This window comes from Emydura macquarii, unplaced genomic scaffold, assembly GCF_026122565.2.
Source record: "Emydura macquarii macquarii isolate MOO-44397 ecotype Brisbane River unplaced genomic scaffold, CSIRO-AGI_Emac_v2 contig_450, whole genome shotgun sequence".
NCBI classification, from domain to species: Eukaryota; Metazoa; Chordata; order Testudines; family Chelidae; genus Emydura; species Emydura macquarii.
The window spans coordinates 15628938-15642322 of NW_027130587.1; the positions used below are offsets into that span (position 1 = coordinate 15628938).

Below are 13385 nucleotides of genomic sequence, written 5' to 3' on the forward strand. Positions count from 1 at the left end.
CTCATCTATTATGATGAATTGATAGGCTGTGCTGCCTTTAGAGCTATTTCTCTAATAGCTGCTGATTTATTTATTTTTTAAATGAGAAATTTAATAGCCATCTGGTCTTACCTTAAATTTTCTCATTGACTGATATAGTCTGCCCAGGTTGCCATAGTGTTTTGCGGTCTGTACGTTAAATTCCCCAAAGGCTTTTTTAGCTAACTGCAGTGAAGATAGGTGCAAATCGTGAGCTTCTTGAAGTAACCTCTGCTCAGTTTCCTTATTGTGACAGTCAATTGCAATCTCCTCCAGGATAAGTGCTGAATATGGAAAAAGAAAAATCATGTTAATGGGGTCCAGATGCAGAGATATTAATGATAGAAAGCAGAATCCCATAAGGTTATATTCACAACCTACCACGAGATATAACTGAAGAGACTTTCAGTCAGGCTTTGTGTTCCCTGTGAATTGTTTCCCATTAAGGTATAGGTTGGATTTTGTATCTCAGCTTTTCAAGTTCATGTGAAGCTTAGCTAGAGGATTTATATTTTCAGTAATTTGTATAAGGCCTTATTCAGACTTTACAAAGATATCTTCATGCTATAGACAGCATTCAAAATAGGTTTTAGCATACCCTGTCAAAACTAATACTTCAAAGCAAAACTGTGTGGGAAGAAAAAAGTAGTTTAGGGATTAAAAGGAATATTGTATACAAAAGCTCTCATTTCCAGCAGTTCTTCAGTTACAGAAACCAGCAAATTAAGATTCTTCATAGAATTTGGCCTCATACCATTAAGCTAGTTAACATCTGGTAATGAATATTTCTAAATGTCAGAGAGGACAGAAGAACTGGAATGGAGAGAGGAAGAGAATGACCAAAGGAAAAAAGGCTTAAAAAAAAGGCAGCTACTGGTAAGGACTACTAGAACTTATGCAGACTAGCTGGTTTCTTTTATTATATAAGAGAAAAAAAAAAGAGTGGGAAGTGAAGTGTGCCACAGAGCTGAACAATACAACTTTCTGATAACGTTCTTGATCCCTTCAAAGGCTGTAGCTCAGGCTACCTTATTCTTCAAGCCTCAGAAACCGCCTCAGGCGTAGTTTTCTACTAACTCCATCAGTGCCACTACCAAGTCAGACAGAAGGGGATACAAGACCTGGGGTTCTCAAACTTTTTTTTGCTAATTTATTTGAAAATATTTCAGTCTGTGATGACACACACCACTACCTCCAATACCATGCCACCCCTACCACTGTGCTGCTACTGGTGGTGGTGCTGCCTTCAGAGCTGGGCACCCAGCTAGCAACCGCTGCTCTCATGACTCCCCTTCAATAGTCTTGTGACCCCTTATGGGTCAGGCCCCCCAGTTTGAAAAACACCGTGCTAGACAAAGGCAAGAGGCATTTTTCTCTCCTATCCTGTAGGATTGTGAGGGATTCATCTGCTATGCTCCCCACTCAGGAACTGAATTCAGTTTTTTTGGTTTAAAAAGAAAGCACATAAGAGAGAGAAGTACCTCATCCTAATCAGACAGCATATTTTCAGATTCAAAACTTCTGCAGCCAAGAGGCAATTACATATATTTGCTAGGCAAAACAACAACAGCCTCTCACATTATGCATATAATCTAAGCTCCTTTCGTACACCTCAGGTTCATCTGTTCAATTTTCATTACATCCCTAGATCCCAGGTTGTGCAGCACTTCCTAAGACAGAAAACATCCTGTGGATACCTCCATTCCTAACCTCTCACTTCTCATCCCTTCAGCAACTACAGGGGTTGGTTACACTGAATAAGACAACAATATTAAGGAGAGGCATTAAAATAAATTCAACTAAATGCTATTGTCACAACAGTAGGTTACATCTTTCCTGGCCTCGCCTTCCACATTATCGATATTTATTTTGTCTCTCTGACTGTAGGATTTAACATTTATTAGTACAGAAGCTCGTCTCATCGCTTGGGGTTGCTGTTGCTCTAATTTTTCCTGATCACTTTGAAGTTTGGTTCTGTCTCCCCATGTATTTGCTGCCTGTCCAATTTTGGTGTTGTAGGCAAAATTTGATCACAGTTGCATATACAACAACAACAAAAAAATCTGGTAAAGAAAGTCATGAAGCAGCTGTGGAAAAATACAGAGAAGTATTTGGTATTTTGCTTTAGTTGGTCAAAAGAAGCCTCTAGAAATCAAATGAGAGCTCTGAACTGGTCTGCCCTAGCAAGAACCATCACTGCTTGAAGACTGACAGTTGATTCACCATTGTGACAAAAATCTGCTCCAGAGACCAACTGAAGTACTTAATGAACCACCAGTGGTGTGCATATACCACAGTTTGAGAACCACTGCCCTAAAACAAAACACTTGTTTCTGAAGAGAAACATTAAACACTGCTAGGGGCAGAGGATCAGGCCTCCACAGCACGGTCAGGCCAGAAAGACAGACACAAAAAAACCTCAGAACAATGTACAGCCTCTATACAACCTGGCTAACCCCCCCGATAACTTCCTTCAAATCCGCACAGAATTTGGCACTGAAGTGACAAACTATAAGTGTATAAAACAAAGGTGAAACTATACGAAAAATTACCTGCACCTTTACTTTCTAGGAAAGGATCTTTAGCATACAGTTTTTATTGCCAGTCCAATGAATAGAACTTACTGAGGGGGAAGAAATCAGCATTACACTGCCTCTATAGGACAACAGAAATAAAATGCAACTGAATAACGAACATCCACCAACCGGGCATTACATTAATAATACTCCAGTGCTCTAACTAAACAGGCTACCTTTAACTCTCTTGGAAGAGGCCAAGAGAAGATGGTCTTCAGGAAGAATGTGAGTGATAATGCCAATAGCACGTTCAGCATGGAATCTGAAACAAGTTCAAATACATATATTTTTTAATTAATTTTCTTATTCTCTAAAGTTTACTGGTCAAATCATCACCAAATATTAAAACCAGAAATTCTAAGTCAAAAAGGGATCTACAAAGTGCATGAACCCAATTTAAACTGTATAAGAATTAGAGATATTAAACTGGTTTCAAGAAAACCATATGCAACTATTTCCAAAATACATTTCTTCCCATTTACTGCACTAAATTAGGGAACAAGGTTTTCTTATTGTTTAAAACAATAGTACTCACAGTGCATTATCAAATTTTCCAGAACTATACTGGTGGACATAAGAAGAATAAGCCAAGTCTTCATGAGCTGTAGCTACATGGATGTTTTTACCTCCAAACACTGACTGTCGGATATCAAGAGCTGTCTGAAACAGTCACAAGAAAAGCCCTTTATATTGTGAACATTTTCTGAATTTCTATAATGTTTCTAAATCTAAACTACTAGCTATGGAAAGAAAACGCATGTAGAGATATTCTTACTGTGGCTCGGAAATTTATAATTACAGTGGGAATTCAATTCGTTTCTATAAAGTAAAGATACCTAGAAAGACTACACGAAAAATGCTTATCGGAAAGTATAATTCAAGCTTCCAAGATAGGAGAATTATAAAAGCCCTTTGCAAACAGACACTCTAAGAATTTCACCATTTTTTTTTTAGGGTAATATAGTAAATGCTAATGAAAGACTAGTTTTTGTGTTTGTTTGTTTTTAAAGGGAAAAAAATAAAATTAATTTCTAGAAATTAACAAGTATTTCAACAGAAAAACTCTAACATACTCCACATCAAGAACACTGTGCTAGCTTGTCTTAAATTATTGAGTTTAGTTTTCACCAAATTAAGCTGAACTGAAATAAATCACAAATCAAAATGTGCACAGATGTATGCTACTTTAACTTTTAATACAGACAGGCTCTAAGAAAGTTTGTGACTTGATTTACTTGAGAAGCAAATACCAATGAGCAGTACCAAAAAAATGCAATATTTGAATATGACTAGTAACCTATATTTGCAAGTCAAAAAGAAAAGGGTATACACATTCCCACTTCAAAAAGCAAAGCCTTCAGAACTGAAAAACCTAAGAACTACAACACTGTATACCAAAAGCCTAATAAAAAATTCTCAGTTACCCCTCAAACAGCAGTTACATGAGCTCAAATGGAAATATTTGAATGATTATGCACATTAAAAAGGTAACAAAGAGACTCAACACTGCAACATACCTGATAGATTGCAACAGACTGGCATATATTATCTACGTTGAGCAAGTAAAATCCATAGTCTAATAGTGTGTCTGAATATTTTGGGTGTTTGGCTCCAAAATGCTCCCTGGAAAGATAGACGTTTATTAACAAGAGGCAGTAAGGAGGACAGTTTAGGATGGTAATTTCAGCAGTGCTACTTACCGTGCTAGATACACTGCATGCTTTATTAACTGTTCGGCTTTCTTAAATTCACGTTTTACAACACAAGCCTAAAAAGACAGGAAATAAAAGTTTACATGAGACTATTTTCAAAGCATGCCTCTTCTAAATATGAACTTATTCACCTACTAGCACTTTTGAAACTGAAATATCTACCATAATTACTAAAGAATTTTGAAATAACTCAAGAAAATCCTCCCAGACACTATTTACAAGGTAAACAGAGTGGAAAAAGAGAATATGGATATATGAGGATTCTGGGCCCCCGACTTGTGAGCGGCAGAAAAGGAATGAGGGGGCAGGCAGTCCGTATTGCCACTTATGCCCCTTGGTTTGCCGCAGAAGGAGGCATAGCGTGCAAGTGTGGACTAATGAAAACTGCTATTGAAGAATTTCTGGTCCCAGACACACAATGCACATGTGCATGCACAGTGAATACCAACAGGATTCAGCACTCAGAGAAGAAACAGTTGCACTTCACCTACTTCCGGTAAGGTGTGAGAGCAAACAAACTGTGCATCGTGGTAGGGTAGGTCCACATGTACACTCACTGCATAGCATGATGGGGTGTAGATCTACAGTGCTCTAGTGTGCCATAAGTGTCCACGTGAACCTTGCTGATGTGCACTGCTAAACTGCTGACTAGGTAACTTTCAGTGCACATAAGGACTACTGAATAAATTATACCCCAGCATGCCACACAGTAGGTGTATGCATAGACCTGCCTGGAAATAATAATATTGTTCATTGAACAGCTATAACTCAGTTTTTCAGAGCAAAAAGATTAAAGTTTATTATTTTAAACAATATGCCAAGTCTTCACCAATCTAAAATTCAGACAGTTTGTTTTAGAACTAAACAGAGGTTGGCAAAGTAACTGGGCAAACAAGATACCAGCCACTACACTGGAACAGGTTATTTAAGTGTTTTATATGCTTTAAAATATGTTAAATTAATATAAATTTATCTTGATAGATCTCATTTGTAACTAAGTTACTAATCTAAATGTTAAATTCACCTTTGAAGCTTGTCTTAAAACATCCACCACTACTTTTACTGGCAAACCAACTTTGATCTCCTTCATAGCTTCTATACACCACTTGTAAGCCTGTGAAATAAAAAGATATCAACGTAACTTTGAACTCAATTGTGTTGAAAACATTAAGGAAATATAACTTGACCCTCAAAATAAAACGATTGCCTTTTATAGCACCTTTTGATTTACGAATTAAATTGCTTTAAAGCTATTACTTAAGCCTGAATTCTGGAATATTTTCTCGTTTTACAGTCAGGAAAACTAAAATAGACGAATTAAATGACTTCCTTGAATTCATATAAAGAGTCAGTGGCAGAGTCACGAATAGGACTCAGGACCTCTTGGAGACTGTACAGTCCTGTACATTGTCTCTTGGCCTTGTCCTCTAAATAGACACTCTTTTTAGAAGGAAAAAGAGCAAATCCATACGTTTGGTTCTGCTTAGAAAGCCCAACTACAAGTTTCTACTTAATTATACTTTGATAAATTTATTCAGAGATCAATTCTTAAAAGTGTTTTCTAATATTTCATCTTGAAAATCTTAGATAATCCTCATTTAATTTTTAATTATACAGTTAATCAGTGAGAGTTCTGTGGCACCTTAAAGACTAACAAATTTATTTGGGCAGGTTTCTGCCCATGAAAGCTTATGCCCAAATAAATTTGTTAGTCTTTAAGGTGCCACAGAATTTTTGTTGTTTTGCTGAAAACAGACTAACATGGCTACCCCTGTACAACTATACATTCTTCAGTAACTTTAGAAATCACTATCTTGTTCAGGCAAGAGGAAAATGGTAAGTTTCTTTTGTTAAAACATGTTTACAATGCACATAAGATTAGGATTTTATTGTCAGGTTTAAAATATTTAGTAACTAAAAGCAGCCAGTTTAATATAGTTTTACTGAAATCAGATTCACACAAAATGGCTGCAATTAAATATTCAACTTGTTCAGCTATTCTCATCCATGAGACCACAGCAATTTTTTGTGTGCAATACAGTTATTAGTGTAATTATTGCGAACGATGTTCCTCAAGAAATTACAGGCAAATGTGGATTTGGCTATAATATACCTGGTACACAGAAATACTAGAATAGCTTTTAAGAAAATGAGGAACAGAAAAAAAACAATGTAAAATGTCCTCCAATATAAAAATATGTATTTATGAAGTTTCTTCATTACATGTTTATGTATTTCTTAAAGCCAGATTTTAATTATTTGGAGCAACCACTTTTTAATTGTTTTCTGTATGTTACCAGTACTTTTGGATTCTTCAGCCCAACTGTAGTACAGGCAAGGCTTCGATAAAAAGGAATGGGAATTTTACTTTACTAACTAAAGTAACAGTGGTCCCCTTGTGGTATATGTTAACTGATAAAAAAAAAAATCAAGTATACTACCAAAGAATCTATCATGTACCAATGCCCACAACCATACCAAGAACTGTTTTAACAAAAGTATGTAGGGTCTATCTCAAAGAGCAAAAAAAAAAAAAAAAATTCAGTAAACAAAATATTTTTCTGTTAATTCTCTCTCTCTTTCAGACACACACGCGTGTTTGTTCAGGAGCCTTTGTTAGAAAACCAAGCCAGACTTGGTTAAACACCACTTACCTCATCATAGTGGCTCTTTGCAAAGAGCAGTGCACACAACTCCCCATAAAGTGCTGCTTTGTTTGCTTTTTGACCATGTTTTGCAAGTTTGTCCATATAAGACTGAGCTTGTTTGAATGTTTCTTCTCCCAAGTGGTATTTGCAGTTGCCATTTCGAACATGCAGCAACCTGAGGAAAACATATTAAAATGGTCTTGGAACAGTCTATACTATTTCTAAATAGCTTTCTATAATTGACTTCAATGCATAGCAGTATCAAAGATCTGTAATCTGATATTCTAAATTATACTGGGATTGGGCTATTGTCACCTCACAAAATTATGCTTCCTTTGAATCTAGTAGTGCAGAAGAAATATTAAGTAGTGTTCTAACAGTTGTACTCTGTAATGCCATGTTTTCTGTTGACTCTTACAAAAATGTTTTACTGTTTGTATGTCTTAACATATCAACAAAGAGTTCAGACACTTTAAAAACATTCCAACCCTGAACCACAATTGTTTTTTTGAGGGGGGTTTCTAGGTAACCTTAATAAAAATCCATTCTGCCCTACACTGATACAACTCTATCTTGAACACCCACAGTTCTGTGTCAAAGAAAAAACTATTTGCTTATTTTCTTTGCCTCTCCACAGCCGAAACCTCTCCATTCTCTCTCCAAATGTATCCAATCCCTATTTTAAACAGCACTGTAACTCTCAACCACACACATGGGAGTTATTCCACAAGAGGCTTACATCGCATCCCTCACACATTTGAAACCATAGTCATTTGAAAGGTAAATTCCCTATTTGGAAAGGCAGGGATGACAATGTTGTTTGATTTGATCTAAGCTCTATGTCATACGTGCCCACAATAGCACACTGCTGCCTTTAAGCACAGGCTGCAGCTCAAGCTTTCGGACTCTCACCTTGCAAGGGCCCAGATTCCAAATTCCAGCCTGAGCTCAAACATCTGCCCCGTAATTAAACAGCTCCTTAGCCTGAATCAGCCAGCACGGGCCAGCCGCAGGTGTCTAATTGGAGTGTACACATACCCTATAAGCTTATGGTGGATTTTCTCATACTCCACACAGGAAAAAGAAAAGGATGGATAATGCTTTTGGCTGGGTCCTACTCCTCCTCTATATCCAAAGTCCTGTGACCATTAGATAAAGGATTTTAAAAAGTTATTGCTGTAATGTCTCCTGCAATAGCAATGTAATACAGCCAAATGCACCCTATCCATGCAGACATCCAGCACAGCTTCTCCCTATAAAAACTATTCACCCTACTGAAATGCATTATGGTAAATTTTAACACTAATTCTAGGCCAAGAAATCTACTTCAAATTTTCACAACAGAGACCAAGCACAAGGCAGGCGTATTCCAGCCATATGAACTGCCACAAAGAAAGAACAAACCTTACAAATAGATACCAACTTTCCCGCTAACCACTAGATATTTACAAATGACAACAAAGCCAAAGAATAAAATATCTGAGACAGAATAAGGAATACTGACTGTACAAAAACCTTCACATGGAATAGGATGGCCACAAACCTATATAGCAGCAAAATGGAAGACATGCAACAAGTAGATAACAACGATTCAAACCATCTGAAGTAAGCACACCGCACACTACCCAACTTTTACCACCAAGTGTAACAGGAAAACCCACATATAAGGTGCCGATCTACACACAAATTTGCACGAATAAAACAAAAGATGTGAATTAAAACCAATTCATTTTGGGTGCTAGTCCACGGTAGACCTTATTTCAGAATGACAAAGGCTAGAGACAATTTAGCTGGAGTACTTCAACTTTGCCCAAACTCAAAACAGAAGATGTAGCAGAACTCCTACAAATTATGCATATTAATTTTGCTTAATTTAACAATAACCTCCTATGCTCATGTAGCACCTTTAATTCAAGGAGCTCTTGATTGTTTGCACAAAATTTGTGAAACTATTCATTTACATCACCTAGCTCTCCCTATCAGAACTTCAGGGTCCATACATGCTAAAACGAAGTTATTTGCTGTGTTCTTCTACAACCTGTCTCTTTTACCAACAAAAATTGATCTTTGGGCTCTTTAAAACTAAGTTACTCTATTACAAAGGCAAAGAAAAACATATTTATTTAATTTAACCTGTAAGAAAAATTTTACATATTTAGTTTAGGAAAAATCAAAGTTCAGATAAAATTAATTGAAACTTTCATGTGAAGGCAGGTGAATTTAGCAAGGAAACTGGGCAGATCCTCAAAATATCATCATAATGTTGCACTGCATATATGTAGATATATGTATACATTTCCTATTGTAAGCAACAATGAACTATAATAAATTATTACAACGAGAAAGAAAATGCAATTTTGCACCACTGAGACAGCACACTAGATGAATAGTCAATAGCGGACTGCTGCAGGAAGGACACTGCAGCAACAAATCCCTCCATCTGGCAATGTCACCTTATACATCAGCAAGGAACAAAGCCAGTTAAAGGAAAAATAAAAAGCTTTCTAAAAAAAAGTTATCCAAAAATGAGATGGGAATCTTACAGGCTAATGATTTCAGTTGATCCAGTGTAAGAATGCTGTTACCACATGTGCTATGCAACCTAATCAGATGTGAATATTTGCTCAGTTAAACATAAATAATAAATTAAGGAATATGATGCACACATAGTAAAGTCAACTAATTTTGAGAAGTTGTGTGTACACAAGCCACTCTGTTTCAAGAACTTACAACTTAACCAAACTTCAGTTTGGGATTGGAAGGGTGCCCCATGCGTTTTAAATGAAAATTATTTTGCCTTATAGAATTTAGAGAAGTCTGAAGATATCAAATCCTGGAGCTAGTTCTGTCAAGAATAGGGTTGAAAAAAAATCCAGGACCACGATGATGCATCTCCCACTTGGTCACCATTCTATGAACTCAATCTGACATTCAATCAATAAGAGATGGAAAATTAAGACAGTATAACCCAGAGTATCTTGTAAGAGAGAGTTTGATTACTGAAGATCCCCTGCAAGAGCCAGGAGATTGAGTTTTGCATGAGATATATTAAAGGTGTCTGTTCTAACTATGTCATCAGATTCTGAGAGCCACTATACGACAAGAAAAAACTTGAAATCTGGAGTTACCAGATATGCTGTGGTGAGTCAACTCCTGTTAGTTCATCTGGCCCAGTGCCTCGCCACAGGCAATAACCAATATCTGGAGGCTTCAGTCAAACCTGGGGTTTGTAATTTGATCTAACTGTGTGCGAGTGTGTGTAAATCCCTACCAAAAGCCTGGGTTTTTAGAAGATCAAGTACTGAACTAGAAAAAGACACCTTAGGACATTTGAGAGTACCTCAAATGTGACCTTTTTAGATGTCTAGCATACATACCAGCTTCTGGAGAACAGTCAGATGTTATTTGACAAAACACAGTCTTTAAAAATAAAACATTACCTGTGAACGCACACACCCCTTTTTGGGAAATTTAGACACCAGAAAGTATCAGCAGACAAAAGTGAAATAGTTATAGCAATTAAGAGTTAGCAAAAGATTGAACCAAAAATGTCTGTTCCTTTAAGAACCTTCAGAATATAAACTGATGCAACGTTAACTCAGAAATCTAACGTCTATATTGCTAGTTTTTCCACTGTTGCCCATTTATCAGAAATATCCAGACAATGTATTTATCCATCACTTTTGAAACCCATGGTGGATATTGCCACAAGGGGCAGTGGGACAGCTGGTTGGAATCAAAGAACTCAGGGCTGTAATGACCCAAAAAACAGCTTGCAATAGGATGCCTTCAGAACTCTTCAACATAAACTGGACCTAAAATTTACAATAATTTATGCAACGTACATTTTACATTGTACATTTTTCAAAGTAGTTGAAGGCCAGGCTTACCTTACACAACATTCTACTGCACGACACCAGTGAGGCATCTCATCGTGAAGGATACATAACTGATGGCAGGAAAGGAACACTTTCTCAGCATCACTATACCAGCCAGCATCTGATAGGAACCCTCCTAGGAATTCAAGAGCAAACAAACCTTTGGACACCAATGAATAATTGTAAAAGCTGAATTTTTCTTAATTGGACTTGTTTGTGAAATTTGTATTAATCTGTCCTTTTATTGCAGATTAAAAGTGAGAAATCAGGAAGAAAACTGTGCCCAAATTAAGATACAGGAAGTCAGCGCTGCCATAATTTGGAGACAGGATGACCTTGCAGTGACATGTTCCTACAGAACTTTACAAAGAAATGAGGTTCTATAAAACTGCATTCATATTATGTGGATTCTGTTGGGTTAAAAAAAGACTCCATTTTGCAACAGTCCTTGGTTTGAAGGGGATGAAATGTAAATGTGGGAAGATTCATCTTCAATCAAAATATGATTTATTGGTATATTTCTCTCCCTCAGTTTTCTGTCAATAATATATTTTAAATTTATAAGTCTTCACATTGTGTATCATATCTGCCAACATTTCTAATCCTTTCTCTGTAGTTAACAGAGTGTTATTTAAAAAGAACTCCACTGAATCAGAACCTGATCAGGAACAAATATATTCTCTCCTCTCCCCTCCCCCCCAAAATATATTTTAGATCTATTTCAAACTCCAAACCCATATTCAAATGTAATCTTCTAAAGAGGTTCTAAAATACTTAATTCTTTTATGCCTTTTACGCAAGTCTAATTTAAGATAAAGCATCATAGTTAAATAGCCTTGTATTTCATCACCAGTTACCTAAAACAAAACCAATCTGGATTGCTTTGTCTTTTACATCAGAGTCTGATTCTGCTATGTAGGAGCACCATCTACTGAATGAATAGGCCAGTACAGAAGCAACTTTTACTCCATGATCCATCAGAGCCTGAAAACAGTGATGAAGCAAGTGTCTGAAAGGAAAGAAAACAATATTTATTTAATACTTTAAAAAAGCCTAAGTATTCCAGTCAGTTGGTTCTTTAGTACGACACACTCAAGTGTGATTAGTAAATCATAAATACTAAAAAAAAAAAAAAAAATCTAAAAAGCCCTGAAGGTAGTGCCCACACCCATCTACCTCAAATCCAGTAGTATACAATTATTGCATTGTACACTACAAAGTGGATTTATACAGTTCCCAAAATAGAGTAGGATGTTCTCAACAGAAGCCATCCACACATGCCATTAAAAATAGCAAACAAAATTTAAAAACAGATTTGAAAACAGGAAATGATCCATCATTCTGAATTTCAACCAAAAGCCAATTTCACAGATGTGAAACATACTAGAAACCCTGATTCCAAAGTTCTGAATTAAAACAGAGCACAAACCAATAGTAAAAAGAGGTTAAGAGTCTAAGGCTGAGTCTATACTGAGGGCGGCAAATTCGCTGCTGCCAGATCTATCTTTCTGGATCGATTGAGGGATCAGTGTAGACCCGCTCAATCGATCAGGAAGTCGACGCTGGTAAACCACCCCCTAAAGATGCATAGCGCTGCGTCGATGGGAACAGCACAGTGTAGACAGCACGCAGAAGGGAAGCAGAACAGTCAGCGTGTTATGCAAGCTACTCTGCGTAGTTTGCGTAACTTCCGTCGACTGCCGCTGAATCTCCAGGTAAGTGTAGACCAGCCCTAAGACTAGGAATGTACAATAAGGAGAATGTTTTTTTAAAAGCCAGGGCTTATTCTGGGTACAGAGGAGAATGCAGCCTAGAGAGGCCAATTACAAACCTAACACAATGGGACTGTCAGAGATGGAGTTCTCAGCTTGAAGAGTTTTTCCTATTAGTTTGACAGACGATCACATCTGGTGGAATTACATGGGCATATAGGAATGGATCCTTTTATACATTTGCTATATTCTTACTGATCTGATTTAGGTCTTTCAAAAAGGGTGAAACTGAACATGCATTTAGCCTTTGAATTCAGTGCATATTCTGTGAGGTAAAAGAGAACTAAGAACTGCAGCCATGGAGTTTAAGGCATAACTTTGGAGGGTTGCCAAAGCCACCCACAATTAATGTCTAGTATATTTTAGTTAAGTAAAACTAACAGAGAATTCATATGGGGGACCAAATGCTACCAAGATTTTAATGGTTTTACCGATTTACCTAAAAGCTAAGAGATATGACACAAACCGTGATCCTGAATTCAAATGCCCTTCTGTGAAGTTGGAGTAGAGTTCTACTGATCATCAGTTAAACACAACACTATAGGGGAGGGGCACATTCTTCAGATTTAAGACCAGGAGTGAAGGATCAGAGTTGAACACCCAGGTAAACCGCAGACGTGTTTAAGTTCCAAGGTATGGCATAAGTTAGTTTACTTTTTCCACTTGTAGAAATTGTATATAGTGTTAAAAACCAGCTAGTCCATAAAATTACAGTAGTTTTAAAGGTGTGAGAGATGATGTGTGCGCGTGGATGTGTCTGTATTGCACTCCCAGTGTAACT

The 13385-nt window shown here is 36.9% G+C and overlaps 1 protein-coding gene across 2 annotated transcripts in view; it reads right to left on the reverse strand.

The window, feature by feature from the left end:
* Nucleotides 1–13385, reverse strand: part of APPBP2 (amyloid beta precursor protein binding protein 2) — a 36260-nt gene that overhangs the window by 7699 nt on the left and 15176 nt on the right. For both annotated transcript variants that reach the window (XM_067538135.1, XM_067538136.1), the window contains exons 3-11: nucleotides 11690–11841; nucleotides 10845–10968; nucleotides 6961–7129; nucleotides 5331–5420; nucleotides 4295–4362; nucleotides 4112–4217; nucleotides 3130–3254; nucleotides 2771–2856; nucleotides 112–302 (exon numbers count right to left, since the gene is read on the reverse strand). In XM_067538135.1, the coding sequence (XP_067394236.1) occupies nucleotides 112–302; nucleotides 2771–2856; nucleotides 3130–3254; nucleotides 4112–4217; nucleotides 4295–4362; nucleotides 5331–5420; nucleotides 6961–7129; nucleotides 10845–10968; nucleotides 11690–11841 (1111 nt within the window). The remainder of the gene's footprint in view (nucleotides 1–111; nucleotides 303–2770; nucleotides 2857–3129; nucleotides 3255–4111; nucleotides 4218–4294; nucleotides 4363–5330; nucleotides 5421–6960; nucleotides 7130–10844; nucleotides 10969–11689; nucleotides 11842–13385) is intronic.